General features: G+C 34.5%; 2 protein-coding genes across 2 annotated transcripts; one reads left to right on the forward strand and one right to left on the reverse strand.

The window, feature by feature from the left end:
* Positions 1-1,155: 1,155 nt before the first annotated feature.
* Positions 1,156-7,298, forward strand: LOC121779839 (sterol 3-beta-glucosyltransferase UGT80B1-like). The gene is made up of 14 exons (XM_042177288.1): positions 1,156-1,588; positions 1,898-2,248; positions 2,422-2,573; positions 3,723-3,965; positions 4,046-4,157; positions 4,407-4,577; positions 4,823-4,886; positions 4,964-5,021; positions 5,112-5,289; positions 5,617-5,747; positions 5,851-5,953; positions 6,040-6,116; positions 6,410-6,457; positions 6,752-7,298. Exons 2-14 carry the CDS (start codon positions 1,930-1,932, stop codon positions 7,106-7,108), a joined length of 2,013 nt encoding a protein of 670 aa, XP_042033222.1. The 5' UTR covers positions 1,156-1,588; positions 1,898-1,929; the 3' UTR covers positions 7,109-7,298.
* A 559-nt stretch (positions 7,299-7,857) lies between these two features.
* On the reverse strand, positions 7,858-9,093 carry LOC121778098 (probable carboxylesterase 17). Its single transcript, XM_042175380.1, has one exon. The coding sequence runs from the start codon at positions 9,011-9,013 to the stop codon at positions 8,042-8,044; it is 972 nt and encodes a 323-aa protein (XP_042031314.1). The 5' UTR covers positions 9,014-9,093; the 3' UTR covers positions 7,858-8,041.
* Between the last annotated feature and the right edge of the window lie 14,285 nt (positions 9,094-23,378).

Here is a 23,378-nt window from a genome sequence, read left to right on the forward strand (position 1 = left end):
ATCGTGGCGATCTTGCATGGGTCCACTATCCTGCATGAGTTAATGACTGCTTGACACCACTAAATAGATCGTGGGTGTAGTGGAGGTGGAAATCCTGCATGAGTCCACTATCTCCTAGTTCGGTCGAATACTGAGACCGAACTGCTGAATTATTGCCGAGCAGCTTTTGCCGATCTGAGAGTAGAGCTTGATGCCGACCTGAGAGCAGAGCTTGATTGGTTGGCTTTTACCGAGCTGTAGGCTGGGGCCGAACTCTTTGATTGTGCCGAACTGAACTCTTTAGTCATGCCGGACTGATACTCTTTAGTCATGCCGAACTGATACTCTTTCTTGGGCTTTAGGCTGATGGGCTTTGCTGCTGTTGGGCTTGTTTAGTACGTACTCCATCAAGTAGCATTATATCATACCCTTGCAAGACAAGTTCTTAATATTTTAAAGAAAGACTTTTTATTTGCTGTCAGAAAACTGACAACTAGTCAAAGGTTAAATATGTAGTACTAGTATCTACTTTCTACCAAATCTAAGACAGCGCCAGTCAACAAAATCTAATTTAAAACAACAATTGCCAAAGCTGACATACAAAATTTGAATCCAGTTTGAATTTCTAAATTAAATTAGCACTAATTATAGAAAGACTTTTTTATTTCTAAATTAAATAGTGAGTCAACATTGAGTTGCGATTTACAAGGCATATTTTAACAAAATTTGTTACGTTAAGATTTTGATCGTATTACTTAATAATTATAGAAAGACTTTTTTATTTCTTCATTCTTTTTGATGAAATTCATCGTCATTATTCAATCCAAATTATAAGTACGCAAATTCTCTATTAATGTTGTTGGCTATAATAAACACTTTTCGCAATTCAGTATAAAAAACTAAATTGCAGTTTATCCAACAAAAATAAATTTAAACTGGCACTATATATTAAAGTTGGCTAATATATTAATTTATTATCTCTAAATTTAAAAATAAAGGTAATTTGTTTGTAAATTTTGAAGTTTTCGGCAAAATCCTATTGAATTATTGATTTTTTCGATTATAGCAATTTAATTATTGATATCAGAAATTTGTTGTAATTAAAAAAGTCAGAAAATTTACAAATAAATATCGAAAAAACTATAATTAAAGTGAAAATACATAGTGGGGGTGATACTCATGGAATCGGCGACAGTGGCAACCAATTCTGAATATTCCTCACAGCAGCCATTGAAATCCCTCTGTAACAAAGCGATTGGGCCATCTCCCATAAACTAACCACCACCTTAATCATCTCATCTTCAATTAATTCCTTTAATCATTCTTTTTCTTCACCCAAATCTCCATTTATCTGTTGGAGTTTTACGTAATCACCTTCTTCTTTTGGAGGGGATTTGGTATTCAAGCCGTTTTCCCGAATTTGTAAATAAATCAGTAGCCCTTTTTAGTTTAATATAGTACCGCCATTACGATTTCTTCACCTACGACCATCGGTGTCAAATCGTCAATTTGTGTAAATTAATTTATTAAACCCTTTTGCAATATTGTTGAATTCGCTTGCAATACGCCGACATCCAGCAAAGCTTGAAGCTTTCTCGTGCAAGAGAAGGTTTGCTATTGAATCTCTCTCTCTTTTATTTGAACAAGCAGTAGTTGGGAATCTTTTATTTATGCTACCAATTGCGATTTTTAGGTGTGTGTGAGTGTGATTGTTTGTTACTGGAATTGTGTGGGGAGGGTTTGGTACTAGCTGTGTGTAAAGTTCCAGAGCTGGAAACTTTTTTTGGGAAGTTTGAAATTCTGATTGTAGTTGCTGCTATTTACTGTGTTGTGATTAGTTAACCTTGTGATTGCACATTTTTATGCATATATTTCTCAGCCTGTGGGATTCAGTAGAAAAATTGTGTATTTGCTGAAGGTATTCAATTTTGTTGGGGTTCTCGTGGCGAAATGGTTGATCACGGGATTGGCAAGGATACAAAAGCTTTAGAAACTCCAATGGAGAGAGGCCGGGAGGAGTCTAATAGTACAAATCAAATTGATGATTCTGATGTGTCATTTACATTGAGAGAGAGACAGGGTGAGGGGGACAGTCTCAATGGAAGTTCTAACGGTCGACAAGATAATCAATCTATGGATGGTGATTTTGATTTGCCTTCGACACCTGTGGCCAACGTTCGACAGTCAAATTTGTCCCAGTCGTCATCTGCGGTAGAGGTCTCTTCGGTGAATGATCTCAGTCTTACTCCATCGCCTAGGATGCGCAAAGGTTAGAACTCATGGTTCTCGTTAATGTAAATTAGCATTAATTGCTAGGCCTGGAAATTCAGATAAAGTTGAAGCTCTGCCTGTTCCGTGTATTTGTTCTACAGCTGTCACACTTTTCTTCGCTGTTAGATCGATACTGTTATTCTTACTTGAACATTTTCTTTGTGCCTTAAGGATTGGACCATTGCATTACAGCACCTGTGGAGAGAAATCTCTTCCTTGAAAATGAAGAGCTAGCATTTACGCGGTCAACGACTGAGAAAAGGATGGGCGTGGGTAGTCCATTGTCTGCTCTAAAGTTGGATAGACTCTCAGAACGTGAGAAGGTTAGCTACATTGCTTAAATGTCTTGAATTCATTCTCATTTGTGCTTCTCAACATGCTTCTTTGTGTATACAGTGGACAGGTGCGGGTTATACATATCTGCTTTTTCATTTTCTAAAGTGGCATTCTGGTTTAGATTAATCTCGCATAGCATGTATGCTTTACTGTGGCTGTGGGTTTGTCTCATTGCTTTTCACATAGCTTGATGTTTGCCTGAGAAAATTATTGCTCGTGTTTCCTAAACTTAGTAGCATGACAGTCACCCTCGAACAATTGCTTTGCCAACTAAAGAAGAACTTGTCTCTGAAGTGGGTAATGTCCTATAATACTTCAATAACCATGAATCAGGAGTATAACTATTTGACGAACGGTATATGGAAATAATGGAAGAGTCCAATATGAGAACTGAGAAGACAAATTTACTGACTATGATGCAAGAGGTGCATTTAGTTTGTAACGTGTCAATGGGACATCTTAATATGCTACACTTGCATTCGGATTGAAGGAATCAGAGTAATTTATGTGGAAGCCATAATAACTGATACATAAAGGTTGCTGGATGAGTCCATATTATGTGAACTTTGAAGTCCGTGAATTAATAATTCAAGTCTTTGTTTTAGTGATTTTGACAAATCTGATTTGTAGTTTGTGAATGCCTTCTCACAAATCCTCTTTTTAAATGAATCCATTAGTATAAGTGTGACATGAGAGAACCTGCACAACCGAAGTTGAACACCAATGCGGAACATAAGAACACAATGCATGAATGTCAGGTTAAGCTCAAATATTGGTTCCCTATCATTAATTATAGACGTTGTGCTCGCCTTCTTATTTCCTTATGATGATGCAAGCATCCAATATAAATCGTTTGGCACTCTCATTTAAAAAATGACGGGATAGATGTCCTTGTTTTCATCACAGAGACATGCATGTTTACATCATATTCATATGCAATATAAAGACATGCTTATTCAAAATCAAGGGTACCACCCTTGAATGCTGTTGTTGGTATTAACCATTTATTCACTCTTATCAGTAGGCTCTCGAGCTTTTGAGGCAGAACATAATGCGCACCTTTTCCTCGCTATTTGGACTTATAAGAAGGATATATTTTTGTATTGATTTTGTACTTTTGTGTTGTTTTGGTCCAGAAACAATTAATTGTGGAGATAATGAAGATCCAAACGGATGGAACCGTGGAGGTTGACCTCACTAAGGATTCTCCTGTAGCTTCATCGTTATTAGAGCTCCATCAGTTGGATAGAGTTCCTTCTGCTATTGATTATATTGTTACGGATCATAATAAATCGGTTCCTAAACTAAAGATTGCAGTGCTTGTAGTTGGAACAAGAGGAGATGTACAGCCATTCCTTGCTGTTGCAAGGAGACTTCAGGTAAGGCATAAGTTTCTTGTTAAGCACTCTCCAATAGTTTTACATCCCCATTATTTATTGCTTATTCTAAATGAGAACAGGCATACGGTCATCATGTAAGGTTGGCAACTCACTCCAATTTCCGTGGATTTGTGAAGTCAGCTGGGGTGGACTTTTACCCGCTTGGTGGTGATCCTCGTGTTTTGGCTGGATGTAAGAGGTCTTCAACATGAATATGCATTCCTAATTATTCTAGAATATTTAATATTAATGTACCATAAAGTAATTAAGGGCGATGACTCTTCTGTGATCCATGATTCTTAATTGTATGTTGGAGCAGACCATATAGATTCAAGGTTCTAACATTTTCAAGTGAAGCAGTTACCAAAGTCGGTTTCGGAAATTAATCGAATTTGATGGTTTTGAGCATTGCATAACTAAATCTATTTCATGCAACTGCAGATATGGCCAGAAATAAAGGTCTTATTCCATCAGCGCCAGGAGAGATTGCTATACAACGTAAACAAATAAAGGCCATTATTGAATCTCTGCTTCCAGCCTGCACAGAACCAGATCTAATTACTGGCGAACCTTTCAGAGCTCAGGCAATTATTGCAAATCCTCCTGCTTACGGTCAGTTGTTGCAACTCTCATACCGCAGTTTAGAATCCTAATTCAGATTTTGTCTAGAACTTTACATATTCAATCTAAATTTTTTTGACTTTTTTTGTGGAATTCTTGAACATATTACAGGCCATTAGATATAATCATTTGCGTACTGAAATACTAATAAAAAACTGAAAACGCATGTCACGATCAATATTGAGTTATACTGGTCTATATTTTACATACCATTGAGATGATTTTCTTGTTATCAGGACATGCACATGTGGCTGAAGCTCTTGGTGTTCCCATGCACATTTTCTTCACAATGCCATGGACGTAAGCTAAAATTACTGTTTACCCTTTCCATTTTGTGTTGGTTAGTTTATCCCGTTTAATTATCTGCTAAATTACAGGCCTACGTATGCATTTCCTCACCCATTAGCACGTGTGCCTCAAAGTCCAGGATACTGGGTATGTGCAATTGTTTTGAGTTGCTCTTGTCAAATTTGGTAAATGCGGATTGTATATGAATATGTTCTATGATATTTTTAATTGATCCAGCTCTCGTATATTCTGGTGGACTTACTGATATGGTGGGGTATAAGAGGACTTATTAATGAGTTCAGGAGAAATAAACTGAAGCTTCCCCCTATTGCATACTTCAGCTCATATCATGGGTCGATTTCTCATCTACCGACCGGCTACATGTGGAGTCCCCATGTCGTTCCCAAGCCAGATGGTAAGGCCATCTTTGAGTTGCTGAATATTTTTTTTATTTAGTACAATAGATTTATTGTGTAAATAGCCTAATTTGTGTTGATACTGTTCTCCGCATTCTTCTTCATAGAGTTTCCATGTATAATTTCATCTGTCGATTTGTGTGTTACCTACTCATAGTCATTTCGCTAATAATGCACGATACCTTTTAGCTATCTAAGAATGTCAGTTCGGAATATGGAATTTGTTTCGTAATATTACCCGTGCCTGTTTATCCTGCCAATTGATCTGAAGCTTAAAGCTTATATTTACTTAAGCATCAGTAACTGATGTTATTATTCTACTGCAGACTGGGGGAACCAGGTTGATGTCGTCGGTTACTGCTTCATGAACCTTGGATCAAAGTATGAGCCATCTGAAGAATTTGCTGAGTGGATACAAAAGGGATCTCAACCAATTTATATTGGGTTTGGAAGCATGGTAGGTGGCAATGTAGCTGGAGACATGGTTAACTGGTGTTTTTTTTTAGTTTTTCAATAGTTTGGCCGAACTCGATAATAATATGTTTTGTCTGCTTGTTAAGCCTCTTGATGATTCAAACAAAACTACAAACACCATCTTGGAGGCTTTAGAGATTACAGGCCAAAGAGGAATAATCGACCGAGGATGGGGAGACCTCGGTAATTGTAAGTATCTTTTTCTGGTTCGATCTCTTGGTATTTCTTTCTGCTTCCTTTTTCCATGACTTCTAAGGAGATTTTTTCCGTATCAGATTCAAAGATTCCGGACAATGTTTTTGTGATTGTGGATTGCCCTCACGACTGGTTGTTTCCTCAATGCTCTGCTGTGGTAAGTTTGTATCTCAACATAATAATAGTAACTGCATACATATAATGATTACATATCACACACTTATCCAACCATTAGAAACATACTCCCTCCGTTTCCTAAAAATAGAAACACTCCATTTTACGAAAGTTCTTTCATTGGGACCCATTTTCCACTAACACACTTTTTCTTTCTATCTTACTTTATCAATTTTGCATTAAAACTCTTGTCATTCCAAAAGTTCCTATTTTTAGGAAACGGAGGAGTATTTATTTCCTTTTGTGTGCCAACTTCAGTATCGAAATTATTTGCAGGTTCATCATGGTGGAGCTGGGACTACAGCAACTGGACTTAAAGCAGGGGTAACGCCTTTTGAAACACTGCTTTTCTTGGTTTTTTATAAAATACAATATTGCATGAAGATATGAAATAATTGAGGCCAGTATATTTACTACTTTATCTTTGATTTATTCTTGAGATATGTTTCCTAGTATGATTAGAATTAGGGTTCTCTATTTTGCTTATAAATAGAGTTGTACAATTCATCCTGAAAATTATATAATGAAATATCTGTCTTGGTATCACGAACTGGGTAAACAATTCCTTGTGTTAATCTCGTTTGTTTATATTTGAGACGCGTTTTGTAATCTACGCAGTGTCCAACGACCATTGTTCCGTTCTTTGGGGATCAGTTTTTCTGGGGTGAGATAATATACCAGAAAGGACTCGGGCCTGCTCCGATTCCCGTATCGCAGCTAACCGTTGAATCCCTCACAGAAGCTATAAGATTCATGCTGCATCCAGAGGTGAAATCTCGGGCAATGAAGGTAGCATCTCGTATCAGAAAAGAAGATGGCGTTGGAGCCGCGGTCGATGCTTTCCACCGCCACTTACCAGCGGAGGTCCCGTTGCCGCCACCGTCTCCGCCACTGGAGAAGGATGACGGCCCAGATCCTATACAATGGCTGTTCACTCAGATTGGTAGAATCTGCTGCTGGGCTTGTGGTTCTTAGATTTTGTTACTACATATACCATTGTACATAGATTAGGTCACTATTCATTAATTTATTATTATTATTATTATTATTATTATTAAATCACTTATTACTTAATGATTGAATCTGTCTTATATACTCCGTATGTGTTTATCACACACTTTGAATTTTATCAATTTTATCCTATTTTTACAACTCTTTCAACTTATCAAGTTTGTCTCCATCTTTTCAATTTGTAGTACTCCTATCAATTTAATCAATCATTTTTAGATGATATTAGTATTCTCGTATACAAAAGAAAAAAATAATACTCCATCCATCCCACTTAAAATGTCCACATTTCTTTTTTAGTTTATCTCACTTAAAATGTCCACTTTCTATATTTGAAAATAAATCCATTTCACTTCCATTTTTACTAAAATATTCAACTACGTTTTCTATCTACTTACTCGACCTAACAACTCTTCCTAAAATCTCGTGCCGCTAAAGAATATGTAAATCTTAAGTGGAACATATGGAGTATTCTGATACGTTATATCATGATTCCGCTATTGAAGTGATATTTTAATAATTAAAATTAATACACGTTGAAATGATTATAATTAGCATCTAAAAAAACTTGAATACGATTGATATTGATACAATCAATAAAGGTTAGGAATAAAACTAACAAATTTTCAAATGTAGGTAAATTTAATAAAAATTTACGATACATTCAATAATTAACCTAGTAATATATGAAAACGAGTTCCAAACCAAACTCAGAATACTCAAATTTCTCGATTTTAATTATTAAAGGTGCATACTGTAGTACAGTATTTATACAAAATCATTTTATATAAAATATAATTTCCAACATTTGGTCAAACAATAACTTAACATTAAAACACTTTCACAAAAAAAAAAAAAAAACACATGCCAAATATTTTATTAATACATCGCTTTCCCACGTTAAACCGAAACCGAATGTTTGTTAACGAACTCCTTAATCCGCCGAAACAACTCCTCCGTCCGAGCCGCCGTGACCGGATCCATCTCCACCGCAATCTTATTCAGGTAGAAGCTATGCCCAACTCCCTTGCTCACAAACAGCTCCACCTCCTTCCCCTCCCTCTTCATCTCCTCATAAAACTCCATCTCCGTATCCCACATCAAATCCTCCTCCGCCACACAATACAAATACGGCGCCAGCTCCGGCAACGCCGTCCCCATCGGGCACGTAAACGGGTGATCCTTCGTCGCCCCCTCCGGCAGCGCCAGCGCCAAAAACTTATCCATCATGTCCAAAGTCAGAAACGGCGTCTCCGGATTCTCGATTTCCGACCTGCTCCGCCCGCTCCGGCAGAATCCCGGGTGCACCGGAATCGCTCCGGCCACCGGAACACCCTCCGCCGCCGCCCGAACCGCCACCTGGTGGACAATGTTCCCGCCGGAGCTATCTCCGACCAAAAAAATACGGCCGGAATCGGCACCTCCGCCGCCTCCGCCGCCGGCGGCCCACCGGAGGGCGGCGGCGCCGTCGTCCAAGGCGGCGGGGAGGCGGTGCTCGGGGGCGAGGCGGAGGTAGGGGGACACCACGATGGCGCGGCACTCGCGGGCCAGGCGGGTGTAGACCGCGTAGTACATGTACCAATCGGGCTCGCTGATGCAGAAGCCGCCGCCGTGGAAGTGGAGGAGGACGGGGAGTTTCTCCGGGTCGGTCTCGTGCCGCTCGGGGATGTAGATGCGGAGTTTGGGGCAGTCGGAGGGGGTGACGTCGGTGACCGCGATGCCGTCGATGAAGTTGGCGTGTGGGGGGACGGCGTCGGTCATGAATTTGACCTCGGGCGGCCCGGCCCACGTTCGGTCGGCCGAGCCGTCGTCGAAGAGGGTTAGCCACCCGGAGACTTGGTCGATCATTTTCCTTTCATGGAGTAGGGCCATTTTTTATAATGTGTTTTGAGTTTTGATGATTTTTGTTGAGTAGAGTTGAGTGGTGTGTGGATTTATAAAGTTGAATGAAATTTGGTGCAATTTATAGTGGAGGTTTGAGGCTGGTGTTAGACTTGGAAAAACATTAGAAATTTCATTTAAATTACGTGACACTTACTTGTGGAAAATTAATAGTAGTATATTGTCATTTCCCAATACTTGCGCTTTCACTACAACTTCCCTACAACCACACTGAAATTGTCTTCTCGTTTCTTCATTATTATTTCTTTTCCTATAATGAGAAATCATTATTGCATTTTTCCTATTGTGAGGAAACATAGTGATAGGATAAGAAGAAAAGGAGAAATTCATGCAACATCTTGTTGAATTATATGTATTCACTAGCGACAATGGCGTTTAAGACCTCCCACCAACCCAATAGTCCCTCACAATTTTATGTGGACCATTTTTTGGGTAAAAATAAGTCATTTTTTTGCCATTTTATGAATGGCAAAAGACAATGATAACAAACAATCTCACACATTTGGTTGCGTTATGTTGCTTGGTTGCTGTGGTGTTTATTTTTTGGTGGTTTTGTAGGCTTTTTTGTCAGTTGTTAATTTGCTGTTTTTGGTAGCATGTTGAATCTCTTTTGTACGTTAGGACTTCTGCTCGTCATTTCTGGTTTTGAGCCTTTTTAAATGCATGAAAAAAAGAGAATGCATTTTTTCTTACTCGTACATGATTTGCGATTTCATGTCCATTGTTGTTGACACTTCCGATCCTAACCATGTGACTTATTGTCGGCTCTATGATGCTAATTTATTGTAGTATGTTGAGCTTCATTGGACCAACTTCTCTTATAAAGTGCGCTTGAAGTATATGAGCTTTGAAGGTAGGGTCCTCAAGGAAATATAATGTATTTCTTGGTAATTTTCTCCTACAAATCTGAAGTCGTTTGAGTGTTGGTGACGACGAGATATCCATGTACACTTTAAATATCGTCCAAGTTTTAGTCTGCAACTGTGTTTTTACAGAATCTGATCAAATGCAAACTCTAAATATTGTACAAACTCCAAACTATGATCTGGACTGTTAGAAAATATCAATAGATGATAAAATAATAGCAATAAAAAATATTAACACAATGTCAACGGTTGATGTTGTGTTGAACTTGTGTTGACATCAAAATCTTGAAATTTTACACTGTGTTGACATTATATTGACGTTGTGTTGATACTGTGTTGAAAAGTTTGAAGTTTGTACAATATATGTGTTTGCATTTTATCACTACCCTTATGACGCATACATATGTAGTGTTGATTGAGGATGAAGCATATTTTGTGCTCACTTTACGTAATTTTTATAGATTGTTACACATTCTCTAATACTACTATTCTTAAGACATGGCCCATTTTCTACTTTTAATTTTCTAAGGGCTCTTTGTTAAACTGCGTGTCACTTTCAATAATGAATATCTTTACACTATTAGTATATTACGTATAAATTATTATAAAATCATAATTTGCTTATTGAAATTTAATCTTATCTATCTTGCTGAATGTAGAATTTTATTTTTATTGAAACTTTCTTCACAAACACTTTTCGTAGGTGAAATACACTTACATAGTTGATTAATAGTGGAAAAGACCGAAAAAGAAACGTTGACAGTGACAAATACGGATTTTGCATGTTTTTAAGGACTAGATTTGACTTGTTTTAAATGCCAATCATGCAAATTATGTTCTTAAATTACATATTTTATACAATTTGTATTTTTGACATGTTTGTTGAGAAATGATAGAAAAATGTGAAAAAAATGCCAAAGTGCAGCAGCTTCAATTCAAGCCGATTTTTCCAGCAAATTTCAAGTCCAATTAGTGCTTAATGCATACCATTCTCTTTGTCTTAGAAAGATCTTTGCGTGGATATTTCGCACATCTCAATCGGAGTTCCGTGGAGAAAGTTATGACTATTCTACGAACATTGCGCAGTGTAGTCAAAGCTGGCGGGATATTAGGTGGAAATTCACGGAAGAAAAGAAATTATTATATTGTGAAACCAAATCTCTCCCATTTCTTGAAGGCCACGAAAATTATCAAAAAATAAACCTTTTTCCCACCTATAAATACCTCTAACCTAATTCATAATCTTTATCTCAAAGCCTCCAATCCTCCCCCTCTACACATTATTCCATTCCATCTTCCACACATAATTCATTCATCTTCCATTGGAGCGGAGCTCTGCAAATCCAGGCAAGAAAAGACTGAAGATTGAAGATTCAACCTTGGGTTTTATCAATTTCTTTCATGTCTAGTACTTTTATTTTTGTTTTTACTACTTGTCTATGAGTAGTTAAACATCATTTGTAGATTTTTTGGTGAAAACTATTATGAATATGTTTTGATTTATTGAATTGAACATTTTTCTAGCTCTTGTGATTGTTTTGCTTGTTCTCGTGCTTTTATTGTTCTTTTGTCTGGCCAACTTTAGAACTATGTCCGTCTAACTAGATTAATCGAGAGATAGCTAGTTTTACGTGGTAAAATGAACGAGTACAACACATAGGTTTATCTGCACTTGAGAGTTGTGAGGGCTTGAGTTTTAGGAACTTAAAGAGTTAGAATCTAATCTATTGGAAGGAGACTTTGATAGTTAGAGTCTAATCTACTGGATACGTGCACTCGAGAGAGGGCTTATCCTAGAATCGCGACTTTCCTAATAATCCTAGAGACACATAAATGTAAAGGTCCTGTGAGATTAATCATCACTAGGTCGTAGTAGTTGTATCCTAAAACTCTATATTCTTTAGCCTGCTTTGTATATTTTATTTTTTATACTTGTTTATTTGTGTCTAGTTTATAAAACCAAAACCCAAAACTCCATGTCTCTAAATAGTATGTGACGCATAATATATGATAGCCAGTTGCAATCTTATTCCCTGTGTTCGATATCCCGGTACTGACCTTTAGCTATGATAGATCTACCCTGTAAACTTGCAGGTATTTTTAGTGTTAATAAATAGTGCATCAAGTTTTTGGCGTCGTTGCCGGGGAATATTATTGCTTTAAGTTGATATTGTAGAACAGTTGATAATACTAATTTAGAGTGTAATATTTTGTATAAGTTTATTTTAATTTTTTTTTATCTGTTTTGCAAGGGTTGCTATTTGAGGATATCACGAAGCACAACAATGGATTACCCTCCGCTCCGGTACAAGACACAATCATCTGCTATAACACTTGATATGCTCCGTAGAGCGTGTGTGAGATATAAAGTTCAATGATGATAGCTCTCTGTTTTTATTTTTTTTAAGTTTCTAGTTTAGTTTTTTTCCTCCTCCGTAGAGCTGAAGTTTTACTCTGTAGAGCTTAAGCTAAATTCCTTTTTTTTCTTTGTTTTAATGCTTGTTTTTTTTAAAATTTGTTTTTATCCTTTCCTTTTCTTTTAGTTTTTTTTTAATTATAAAAAAAAACCTCCTTCCCCTGTTTATATTTTATTTTCTCCACATAAGTCACACACACTCTTCAAATTCACATTACTTAATCAAATTCTTTGGATTCTACCAATTATTCTTGTGCTCAACTGTCAACCAACACAAGGTATGTTCTTCTTGTAATTTCTGAGCATTGAACTTGAATTCTTTCATTGAATGACTTTGTTGTTGATATGTATTGGTAGTTTGGATTAGAGTTTGATGGGGAATGATGAATTTGTATGTTTTTGGATTTTTGGAATTAATTATTGGTTGGGTGTGATCGAGTATATTTGACCTTTGTGGGTGAAAATTGAATATCACTTTGGCTTGATTGTTGATACACATACTTCATGTTCATAGCATTGTGAGGCTATTTTATCTTGTATGAATTGTGTATATTTAGAGCTTAAGTGTTTTGCTTAATCTTAGTCTATTGTTGAAAATTCTTGCAATTGATTGGGGATAGAGATATGGGGGATGAAAAATGATCATGTTAAGGTAGATAATTTGCATATTTTATGTCTTGATATGATTAAAGTGTGGGGGATTGCCACATATTATGCATTGGACTCTACTACAATTTTCTTCATTCTATACTCATATTGCGAAGTTGTAGGTACAAAAGGCATCCCAAAGAAAGTCCCGAGAAAGAGGATAACTTATGAGCTCCAAAGAACGTCAAGCTAAAGACGTTAACCAAGCGCTTGTTGGGAGGCAACCCAACATTGGTATCATTTTTTTCACTTTTCTTTTGGTGTTTTAGTTTATTTTGTTTTCCTAGTTTACTCACGTCCCTACCGACTTTTCAAACTTATTTTTAACATAGTTTTGAACAAGTTTGGGGGGATGAAGTAGTGGACCGTGAGTTTAGTTGTTTTTACTTATTTTTGTTAGTTTTAGATTAGTTTATTTTTGTTAGTTTTTTTTAGTAAACCCGAGGTGAATCTTGTCATGAGCATAACATAGAAAACTTAGAAATACTCATGTTTAGGGACATCAGACCGAGTTGCCTATGATAAAAGGTTCATTTATGTGTTGGTTGAGTTGACTTGATGCATTGATTTGAAGGTTTAGTGAAAATGTGCATAAATAATGAATTACTTGTTTGCCTTGAATCATGTTTTTTCCTTGTGAGACTTGAGCCATAAATTTCTTTCTTGTGTGATTTATCTGCATTCCTATATTTGTATCTAAAATTGACTCCTATTCTGCCTAAGTCTACGTAGTGTTTAAATGATTAAAGAGGACGTTAGGCCATCCTTCTTAGCTACTTTATATATCCAAATTATTGAGCTTATTCAAAATATTTTTCCCTAGCTAGCCACTTTGAGCCTTTAAAGCCTTTTTCTTTGGAAGTTAAATAAAGGGGAATATCCATACACTCTTGGTGAATTTTAGTTTATATTTTGTGAAAAGAGTTGGGGAGATAAGGTAGAAAGAAAAGTAGTGTGGTTGTGAAAAGTGCATAGCCATCTATGGTTTGAATGAGATATTTGGTTGTGAAAAAAAAAAGAACTTAAAAAGAAAGGATGTACAAAACAAAAAAATGAAAAGAAAAATAAAAAATCAAAGGAATTTGGGAAGTAAGAAGAAATTTAGACAGAGTCTAGAATTTACTGATATTTGAATTATTGGTGGGGTGCTAAGTTTGATGTAGTAGAAATTGATCACTTTTGCTATGTTTGGGTTTAGTCACTTTTTAGCCATATTTCCTCACTTTACCAAAGAGCCTACATTATAACCTAAAATAAAGACATTTCGGAATTTTGATTTTAATCACATAAAGTAGAGGAGGAATTAGACTTCGAGCAAGCCTATGTTAAACTTTGCATGTTGCATGATCTGAGAGCATACACCTTTTCAAATATACACTTTGTGAGTGAGTGATAAACACACTTCTAAACACTTGCGAGCGCATGTACTTCAAGGTGATCAACGAGCTAGTAATGAAAATGCACTAATAAGCTTTGCTTGATTTGATTTGTCAAACTCTTTATTTCTTGTTACAATTTTTGAGGCAACTATGAAGTTTAGTTCTTAACATCCGTGTTTCTTAATTTCTTTTTCTCTTGTTTTGTTTGAGGATAAACAAATAATTAAGTTTGAGGGAGTTGACAAACACGGATTTTGCATGTTTTTAAGGACTAGATTTGACTTGTTTTAAATGCCAATCATGCAAATTATGTTCTTAAATTACATATTTTATACAATTTGTATTTTTGACATGTTTGTTGAGAAATGATAGAAAAATGTGAAAAAAATGCCAAAGTGCAGCAGCTTCAATTCAAGCAAATTTTTCCAGCAAATTTCAAGTCCAATTAGTGCTTAATGCATACCATTCTCTTTGTCTTAGAAAGATCTTTGCGTGGATATTTCGCACATCTCAATCGGAGTTCCGTGGAGAAAGTTATGACTATTCTACGAACATTGCGCAGTGTAGTCAAAGCTGGCGGGATATTAGGTGGAAATTCACGGAAGAAAAGAAATTATTATATTGTGAAACCAAATCTCTCCCATTTCTTGAAGGCCACGAAAATTATCAAAAAATAAACCTTTTTCCCACCTATAAATACCTCTAACCTAATTCATAATCTTTATCTCAGAGCCTCCAATCCTCCCCCTCTACACATTATTCCATTCCATCTTCCACACATAATTCATTCATCTTCCATTGGAGCGGAGCTCTGCAAATCCAGGCAAGAAAAGACTGAAGATTGAAGATTCAACCTTGGGTTTTATCAATTTCTTTCATGTCTAGTACTTTTATTTTTGTTTTTACTACTTGTCTATGAGTAGTTAAACATCATTTGTAGATTTTTTGGTGAAAACTATTATGAATATGTTTTGATTTATTGAATTGAACATTTTTCTAGCTCTTGTGATTGTTTTGCTTGTTCTCGTGCTTTTATTGTTCTTTTGTCTGGCCAACTTTAGAACTATGTCCGTCTAACTAGATTAATCGAGAGATAGCTAGTTTTACGTGGTAAAATGAACGAGTACAACACATAGGTTTATCTGCACTTGAGAGTTGTGAGGGCTTGAGTTTTAGGAACTTAAAGAGTTAGAATCTAATCTATTGGAAGAAGACTTTGATAGTTAGAGTCTAATCTACTGGATACGTGCACTCGAGAGAGGGCTTATCCTAGAATCGCGACTTTCCTAATAATCCTAGAGACACATAAAGGTAAAGGTCCTGTGAGATTAATCATCACTAGGTCGTAGTAGTTGTATCCTAAAACTCTATATTCTTTAGCCTGCTTTGTATATTTTATTTTTTATACTTGTTTATTTGTGTCTAGTTTATAAAACCAAAAACCCAAAACTCCATGTCTCTAAATAGTATGTGACGCATAATATATGATAGCCAGTTGCAATCTTATTCCCTGTGTTCGATATCCCGATACTGACCTTTAGCTATGATAGATCTACCCTGTAAACTTGCAGGTATTTTTAGTGTTAATAAATAGTGCATCAGATAGGATAGTTTATTTTTCTATCACGAATCTAATTTGTCCAAATTAATGGATGGGACAGTTAATTTTGATTTAGATAAAGATCTCTTTTATTTAAAATCTCTTTTTGTCCTTAGATAACAAATCCCAAGGTGGTGTTCGGTTTCCAAGATAAAGTAATACAAAGATATAATCTAGGATTGAGTTGTGAGATTAATATAGTCATATGAGGTTAGCTATGACTAATTATCCCATGATTATCCATCTAGAATTGAGTTGTGGGGTTGAATTTCATGAACCAAACACACTACAAATTTAATCCCAGATACAATCTTACAAACTGAACACCCTACGTATACATATAATTCATGCATGTGCTTATGAAATTGACTAATTACATTTCTTTGTTTTACCATTTTATACAATTTTTGTTTTTGTTTGAGATGCACATGTTGTAGTATACTACCATGTTATATATAGTCAAATGTTGAAAAGTAGGTAGGGACAGTACAAATGAAAATAATGGTCATGTTTCATGTTTTATGTTTGAACAATATTTGATATAAATTCAAGGAAATTTCATCGAAATTGTGCGGCTCTCTTTTTCTTTCTTCATAATTTCTAACACCTATAATCCTATATTCGTTACCGTCGATGCATATTTGAATTGTGGTTAAGGACAAAAATATAGAGATGTATTTATTTGCGTTGGAAAATTTTAAAAAATAATTATAATTTAAAATGTAAATAAAAGCGTCTCTAAGTGATGATACATTATCTTAATCTTTTGCATTTCTAGGATGCTTTCGTTTGCGTCCCTCCAATTTTAGTTGAAACACTAAGAACAATGACAATTTTTAAGCTTTGATGATATATATTTGGAAATACAAATTAACTTCCTTAATTGCATAAAAAATGCCCCTAGCCATTCTCGTCTTTCTTCAAGTATTTTTTTTTCTTTTTTTATGTAATAAACTTACCTAGGGAGGAAAATAACTTTTTTCAAGCAAGGACTATAACATATACAAAAATGTAGAACAAATTATATAGATAAAACGAATATTGCATATCTTGATCATCATGAATATGCATTCGATTATTAGATCTGATTGTACACAAGTGTTAGCTATGTATATTACTCAATTTTAATCATTTATAAGGAAACATGGACATGCATTACACACGTATCTCCTTTTCTTTTTTCCATCACCTAATTTGATAGGAGTTCTATCACACAATACACACCCATTGAGTATTCACGTTTTAATTTAACAAATAAAAATTGAATAAAATGATAGTGTGTTTCACTACACATAGGTCAAATCACTACCCACACAAAGTGAAAAAGTAGAAAACTATATACTACATGTAGATGGATTTGAACAAAAATAGCAAGGTCTTATTGACAATTTTTAAATATATATTATAATAATAAAAAATTAATAATTAAGTTTTTATAATCTACATTTTAAATCAATCTTCTAATATCATGTTCTCTAATTCATTTCCAGTTTTCAACCCATTTCAATTTTATCACATCGTACTCCATCAACGAGATCAATCCAATCTAAAATTAAATAACTTATTTTTCAACTACTTATATCGAAAATAATTTTAATTTTAATACTTTGAATTTATTATTGATAGTATTAATTTAAAAATTACATACAGATCAAAGATGATTTGTTTTTCAATTCATTTATTTAATGTCTTGGACAAATCGGGCTTTTCTATTTATATGATTTGTGAATTTTAACGGCTTATATTGCAAAGTATTATGGACGGATAGTTGTAGAGGTAGAGGGGGCTATTTGGTTGGGGCCAAAGTGTACTAAGAATAGATAATGAGTTTTAATGAAGCTCTTTTGTTAGGTGAAAAAGATATTTGGTTTTTATTGAACACAAATCGTTGATGGCAATGTGTGTTTTGATAGAGAAACAACAATCCTTGGATGAGATTCCATACAATCAGTGGCGAAACCAGAAATTTAAGTAAACTGGGGCTAAATTTTTTTTAAATAATACTATCTCCATTTCCAAAGAATATGTATTTTAGGTTTGACACGAACCTAAAAGGGCTCCTCATTTTAGGCTTGTGAGAGTGTACTCGTGGGTATTAAAAGAGTCGATTTTCATTTTGTTTCCATATGCAGCATATCTTCCTTTTTGATGATTCCGCATTACTTTAAGCTTAAGGCAGTTTGGTGTTTAGCGTGGGATTAAAGGGCTCCTCATTTCTCTCATTGTATCAAGATCTATCCCTCTGTTGCCAACTGCGCTATGCCCCTGCGGGCCCTCATTTCTCTCGTTACTTTGTGTAAACGGAGGATTGAATATGAAAGTCAACCAAAACGATCCAAAGATAAGAAGAAAATTCACAAAACTAAAGGTATTTTTCCTGCATAACATTTTAATAAGCCTCGAATCATTTCGATGCCCAAATAAATTACGATCTTGATGTTTATTTCGCAATATATGGTTACTTCCAAGATTTTAATTTTAACTTTAATAATCGATTTTTTGTTATAAATGTTTATTTTGACTGATTATTTTTCACATATATAATTTTTTATAGCTATTTCTTTGTCTCTCTCTCACTAAGTTAAAATAATAATTTCCTTTGTTTCATATTAGTTGATGCATTATTTTCGGAGCAAAGATTCCGTCCAATAGAAATATGTTATATTAGAAGTCAGTAAATTGGTAGGAAATGTTAAACTCTATAAAGGGAAGAGCGATAGCTGGTAAATATAGGTGCCTATTTTTTATAGCCTTTATCATTTTTCTCTAGCTTAAATTAAATTCCATTCTTATCCCCTATCTTCTTCCACAATATATTTCTTTTCCGGAGACCAGACTGAAACTTCCTGGGGCGGGGTGGGGCGGCCACGGCGAAGTTATAGGGTCCGGCACCGGCCAAGCCCCCGCTGGCGCGGTGGCTTGGCCTACGCTGGTTCCGTCGCTGCATACAATGACAACCACACCAAGTTCACTAATTTATTCAACTCATGATTTTATAAATTCTAAACTATAAAAAAGGGGACTCCTAATAGTAGACAGGGGAGACTATTTCTTATATAGTACTTTATTCTAAAGGGTAAATTATCAAAAAAGCATGAATTTCGGTCGAATTATGGTCTATCATGTAACTTTCAAAACTAGTCAGAAAAATCACGAAATTTGTATTTGTTCTCAATTATCTCATGATAAAAAGTTATGGTCATCTACGTATGCTATATTTTTATTTATATAACCAACGATGTCGCTTTCTTTACAAATCGAAAACATTGTTTAATTTATCTACGATAACATCCATGTATGATTTAATCATAGAATAAATGATTGGTAATTAATTCAAACTTCATAATCTTGACTATTTTTAAAATTGTAGAATAGATCCAATTTTATAAAATTTCAAACAATTAGCTTATTTAAAATAAAACAAATTTAGTAATGTATGGAAGACCAATCATTACAAAGTAAAGAATAGACAATGGTATACCGTTGGCAACTGGCAGACAATGGTACTAATATTAATCCTACTTTACTATTAGTTTGTTAAATACTACTATTAGGTTGTCAGACAATGGCATATTCATTAATTTACACTTATACTATTAGTTTGTTAAATACTTTTACTATATGTTACTTAGCCACTTTATAACAACTTATTGATTGAACACTACTTTTTGGTTGTTTGACTATACTTTTCAGATATTCGAGTATGGAAAAGTAGTGGAGATCGAAATCGTAACTTCAACTTTTTAAAAATGATTATTATTATTTTTATTATTATAATTATTATTACATGCATGATTAGAATTGGATCCTGACTAGGCAAGAGATTGACTTTTTCCATGATAAATATTTTATGTGACAATGAACCATATTTATATATCTCTAGTATGAACACGATATGGATCTTAAATTCATTTAAAATAAAAGGGATTGAAGGTTAAGCAAAAAACAATAATATCTGTTAACATACCAATTATTTAATATAAATACACTTGTAAATCGATGGGTTGAGAAGATGATTATGATGGCTTAAATAAGAAATTAGTGGACTTGGTAGTTGACATATAATTAAGAAAGAAAGTTCCATGTGATTAACCTTTTTGAGAGCCATCACTTCTTTTTGACTTGAAAATCTTTTAGAGAAGAAAAGTTTTACCCTTAATTTGTCGTTTAATTCAATAATATATTATGAAACACGCGAGTGCCTTGAACAAAAGAAAGTCGTATGGTAAATTAACGATATCGTTAATTTAAGATAGTTGACGGACAAAAGAAAACCAAGAAAGAGATTAATGAAAATATAAAAGTATAATTAAATTAGGAAAATTACGATTATAGATAAGTTATGTCAAATATAACAACAAATTATTAACAACTACTTCCTCCATTTCATAGTAGTGGAGACACTTCTTTCCGAGAGTGGGAAAATGTGTTACTTTTACTAAAAAAATGACTTTACTAATATGGAACACTCAATGAAAAACTGACTCTACTACTATGAAACAGAATACTTTAAAAAATACATTAACATATTACCTTGTTTGTTAGGTATTAAAATAATAAAAAAGCAATCATAATTTGTCACGCCCGCGGATAGAAAACACGGTTGATCTCGTATACTAAAAGCTTTGTCCAACACCAGCCCCAAAATTACTTAATTAACAAAGCCCACAAAACCCATTACTAAACTACCACCAATGTATTCTATACATTCAAGTGGCCCAAAAGTCCTAAAACTAAAAGTGGAACTGAAAAAGGAAACACCCAATCCCAACTAAATTAAAAAATACTCCCAAATCCCAATCATCCATTACATTAATATATACTCTCCTGCACCTCACCTTCTTCTTCCAACACGTCCCAAAGTTTGAGATGTCCACAATTTCACACTCTTCTCGCCTTCTCTCTCTCGTTCAGTCCCAAACAACATATATACTAAAGGAAGAGGACAGTCTTGATTATCGATTGACTATTGCTAAAGAAAGTTATACTCCTACGAAAAACGTGTTGGGTTTGTGTGTGTACTAATGCACATGTTCGGCAGTATAGACGAATGTCTCAGCTCTTCGGGTTCGACACAGCTTTGAAAACTCTAAATCCTCCGTTCGATAACCTCTCTGCCCCTTCTCGGTTTTTCTTCTGATCTTGAAGAATTCGACTAGGGTAACTCTAACTCTCTTCTCTAAATCACGGTTCTCTCTATTTTCTTTTCAAGATTTATGAAGGCTGGAAAACGTGTGATAGTGGTGAAACGCATATATATATTCTTAAAGATGGTGATCGAGAGATATTTGAAGATTGATAAGGCATTTTGGATATGGAAGTAGAAGTAGAGATGTATTTCTGTAATACTCATCTCCCTAGTATTTATACTCAACAATAAATATGTATTGGAACAACACACAACAACTAGGAACTCTACACTATTATCATCCCTTTTTCCAACATATATAACGGTTGAAACAGTTGCTGATTTCATCCTATTTCTCAGGAAGAAGATTTGAGTAGATTTGAGCTACAGCATGCATATCTGCGTTAGGTCTCATATTGGGCTTCTTCTAAGTAGTGTAGAAAGGAATTGGGCTAGGAAAAAGAAAATAAAAAAAATCCTCCTAATAGAAGCTAGGCCCAAAAATGAAGTTGAAAAGGTTTGGTTACCAAGAATTGGGCTTGATAAACGAATAATTATAATAGGTCCAAATATAAAATTCTTCTCTCAACAAAAGAAACAAAGGCGAAAATTTTTGCAGATGCACAAACGACCTCCTTCGAAGACAAATAAAACTTGGAAAAAATCGGGGTGTTACATAATTTTACAAGATTAATTATCGAGCTTGATTTAATATATAATAAAAATACTCAAGAGAAACTTTGCATACTTAATTGAAACAAAGGCAAAATTTTTTGCAGATGCACAAACGACCTCCTTCGAAGACAAATAAAACATGGAAAAAATCGGGGTGTTACATAATTTTACAAGATTAATTATCGAGCTTGATTTAATATACAATAAAAATACTCAAGAGAAACTTCGCATACTTAATTGCCAAAATCTAAAAACATGTCGCACCAAAAAGACAATTTATCCAGAAATTGTGAATGGCCCAATGATTTCAACATTTAAAATATTCATACACCAAATTGTTTATTATCCAACCCAGTTCCTGATTTAGAGCACAGTATATATCCAATATATAATAAATAAAGGGGTAAATTAGTTAACGTAACATAAACCGTTGTTTTGAACAACTAATAATGGGCTGGTTTTGTCATCTCATAAAGCAGTCTAGCCCAATTAAATAAGTTATAAGTGGATGCCACAAATTGGTGGGCTATAGCCCATTCAACGGATAAATTTTGATTCATTTGTAGCTTAATGTGTATGAATCTTGAATAAGTTCTTTTCTCTTGCTATTTTTTCATAGCCAACCTTATCACTCATTACTTTGTTGTTTTATTATTATGTGGTATTCCAAGTTTCTTTTATTAACTCCATCCTGCCATACGTGATGGATTTCTTTTGAGCACGAGATTTTAGAAATGATGTATATTGGTGGAGAGAATAAAGTATGAGAGAGGAAAAAGTAAGAGAGATAAATAGTGAATAAAGTAAGAGAGCGTGAATAAAGTAAAATAAGGTTAAAATTTTGTTTTTGTTAAAAAAGAAATTAATCACTTGTGGTAATAAAGAGAGTATAAGAACAGTAAGCTATATATGTCATTGCACATAGTTATTTTCTTTATACAAACATAAAACTAATGTGGTTGAGATTTTAATTTAAATTAAAAAAATATAAATATTTAATAATTATTTATTGTATCCTTAATTTTAACTTTTAAGGTATATTTTTATACATGAATTTAATTTTAGTCTAGCACTATATATATTTTTTTATAGTTTTATATAATAAGTGATACACCTTGAGAATAGTCTCATGTGCACCAAAAATTAGGGCTGGCAAATCGTGTGGATTGGGTCGTTATCGGGTCAACCTGATAATGACCCAACCCAATAAGGCATAACCTGAACCCGACCTGTTAAGGAAACTGTAAATCCAAACACAAACCCACCTGTTACCTTCAAATCCGAACACGACCCGCACCCGACACGAACCCGTTATCGACACGATATAATATGGGTTGACACGACACGATAACAGCCTGAACCTGATATTACACTATTAAAACCTAATATTACACGATTAAACCTTAATTTTAACCTAATTTACACAATTAAAATTCGTTTTATACTATTTAAACCTAATTTATAAGAAATTAAAAAATTAAAGTAATATATATTTTTTAAAATAATAATAAAAATAATAATATTATTTCTTAATGGGTTACCCGTATCCGACCCGAACCCAACCCGAAATTATCAGGTTCGTAATGGGTCAACCTGATAAGGACACGGATCCAATAAGACTTG

This window comes from Salvia splendens, chromosome 19, assembly GCF_004379255.2.
Source record: "Salvia splendens isolate huo1 chromosome 19, SspV2, whole genome shotgun sequence".
Classification (NCBI taxonomy): Eukaryota; Viridiplantae; Streptophyta; class Magnoliopsida; order Lamiales; family Lamiaceae; genus Salvia; species Salvia splendens.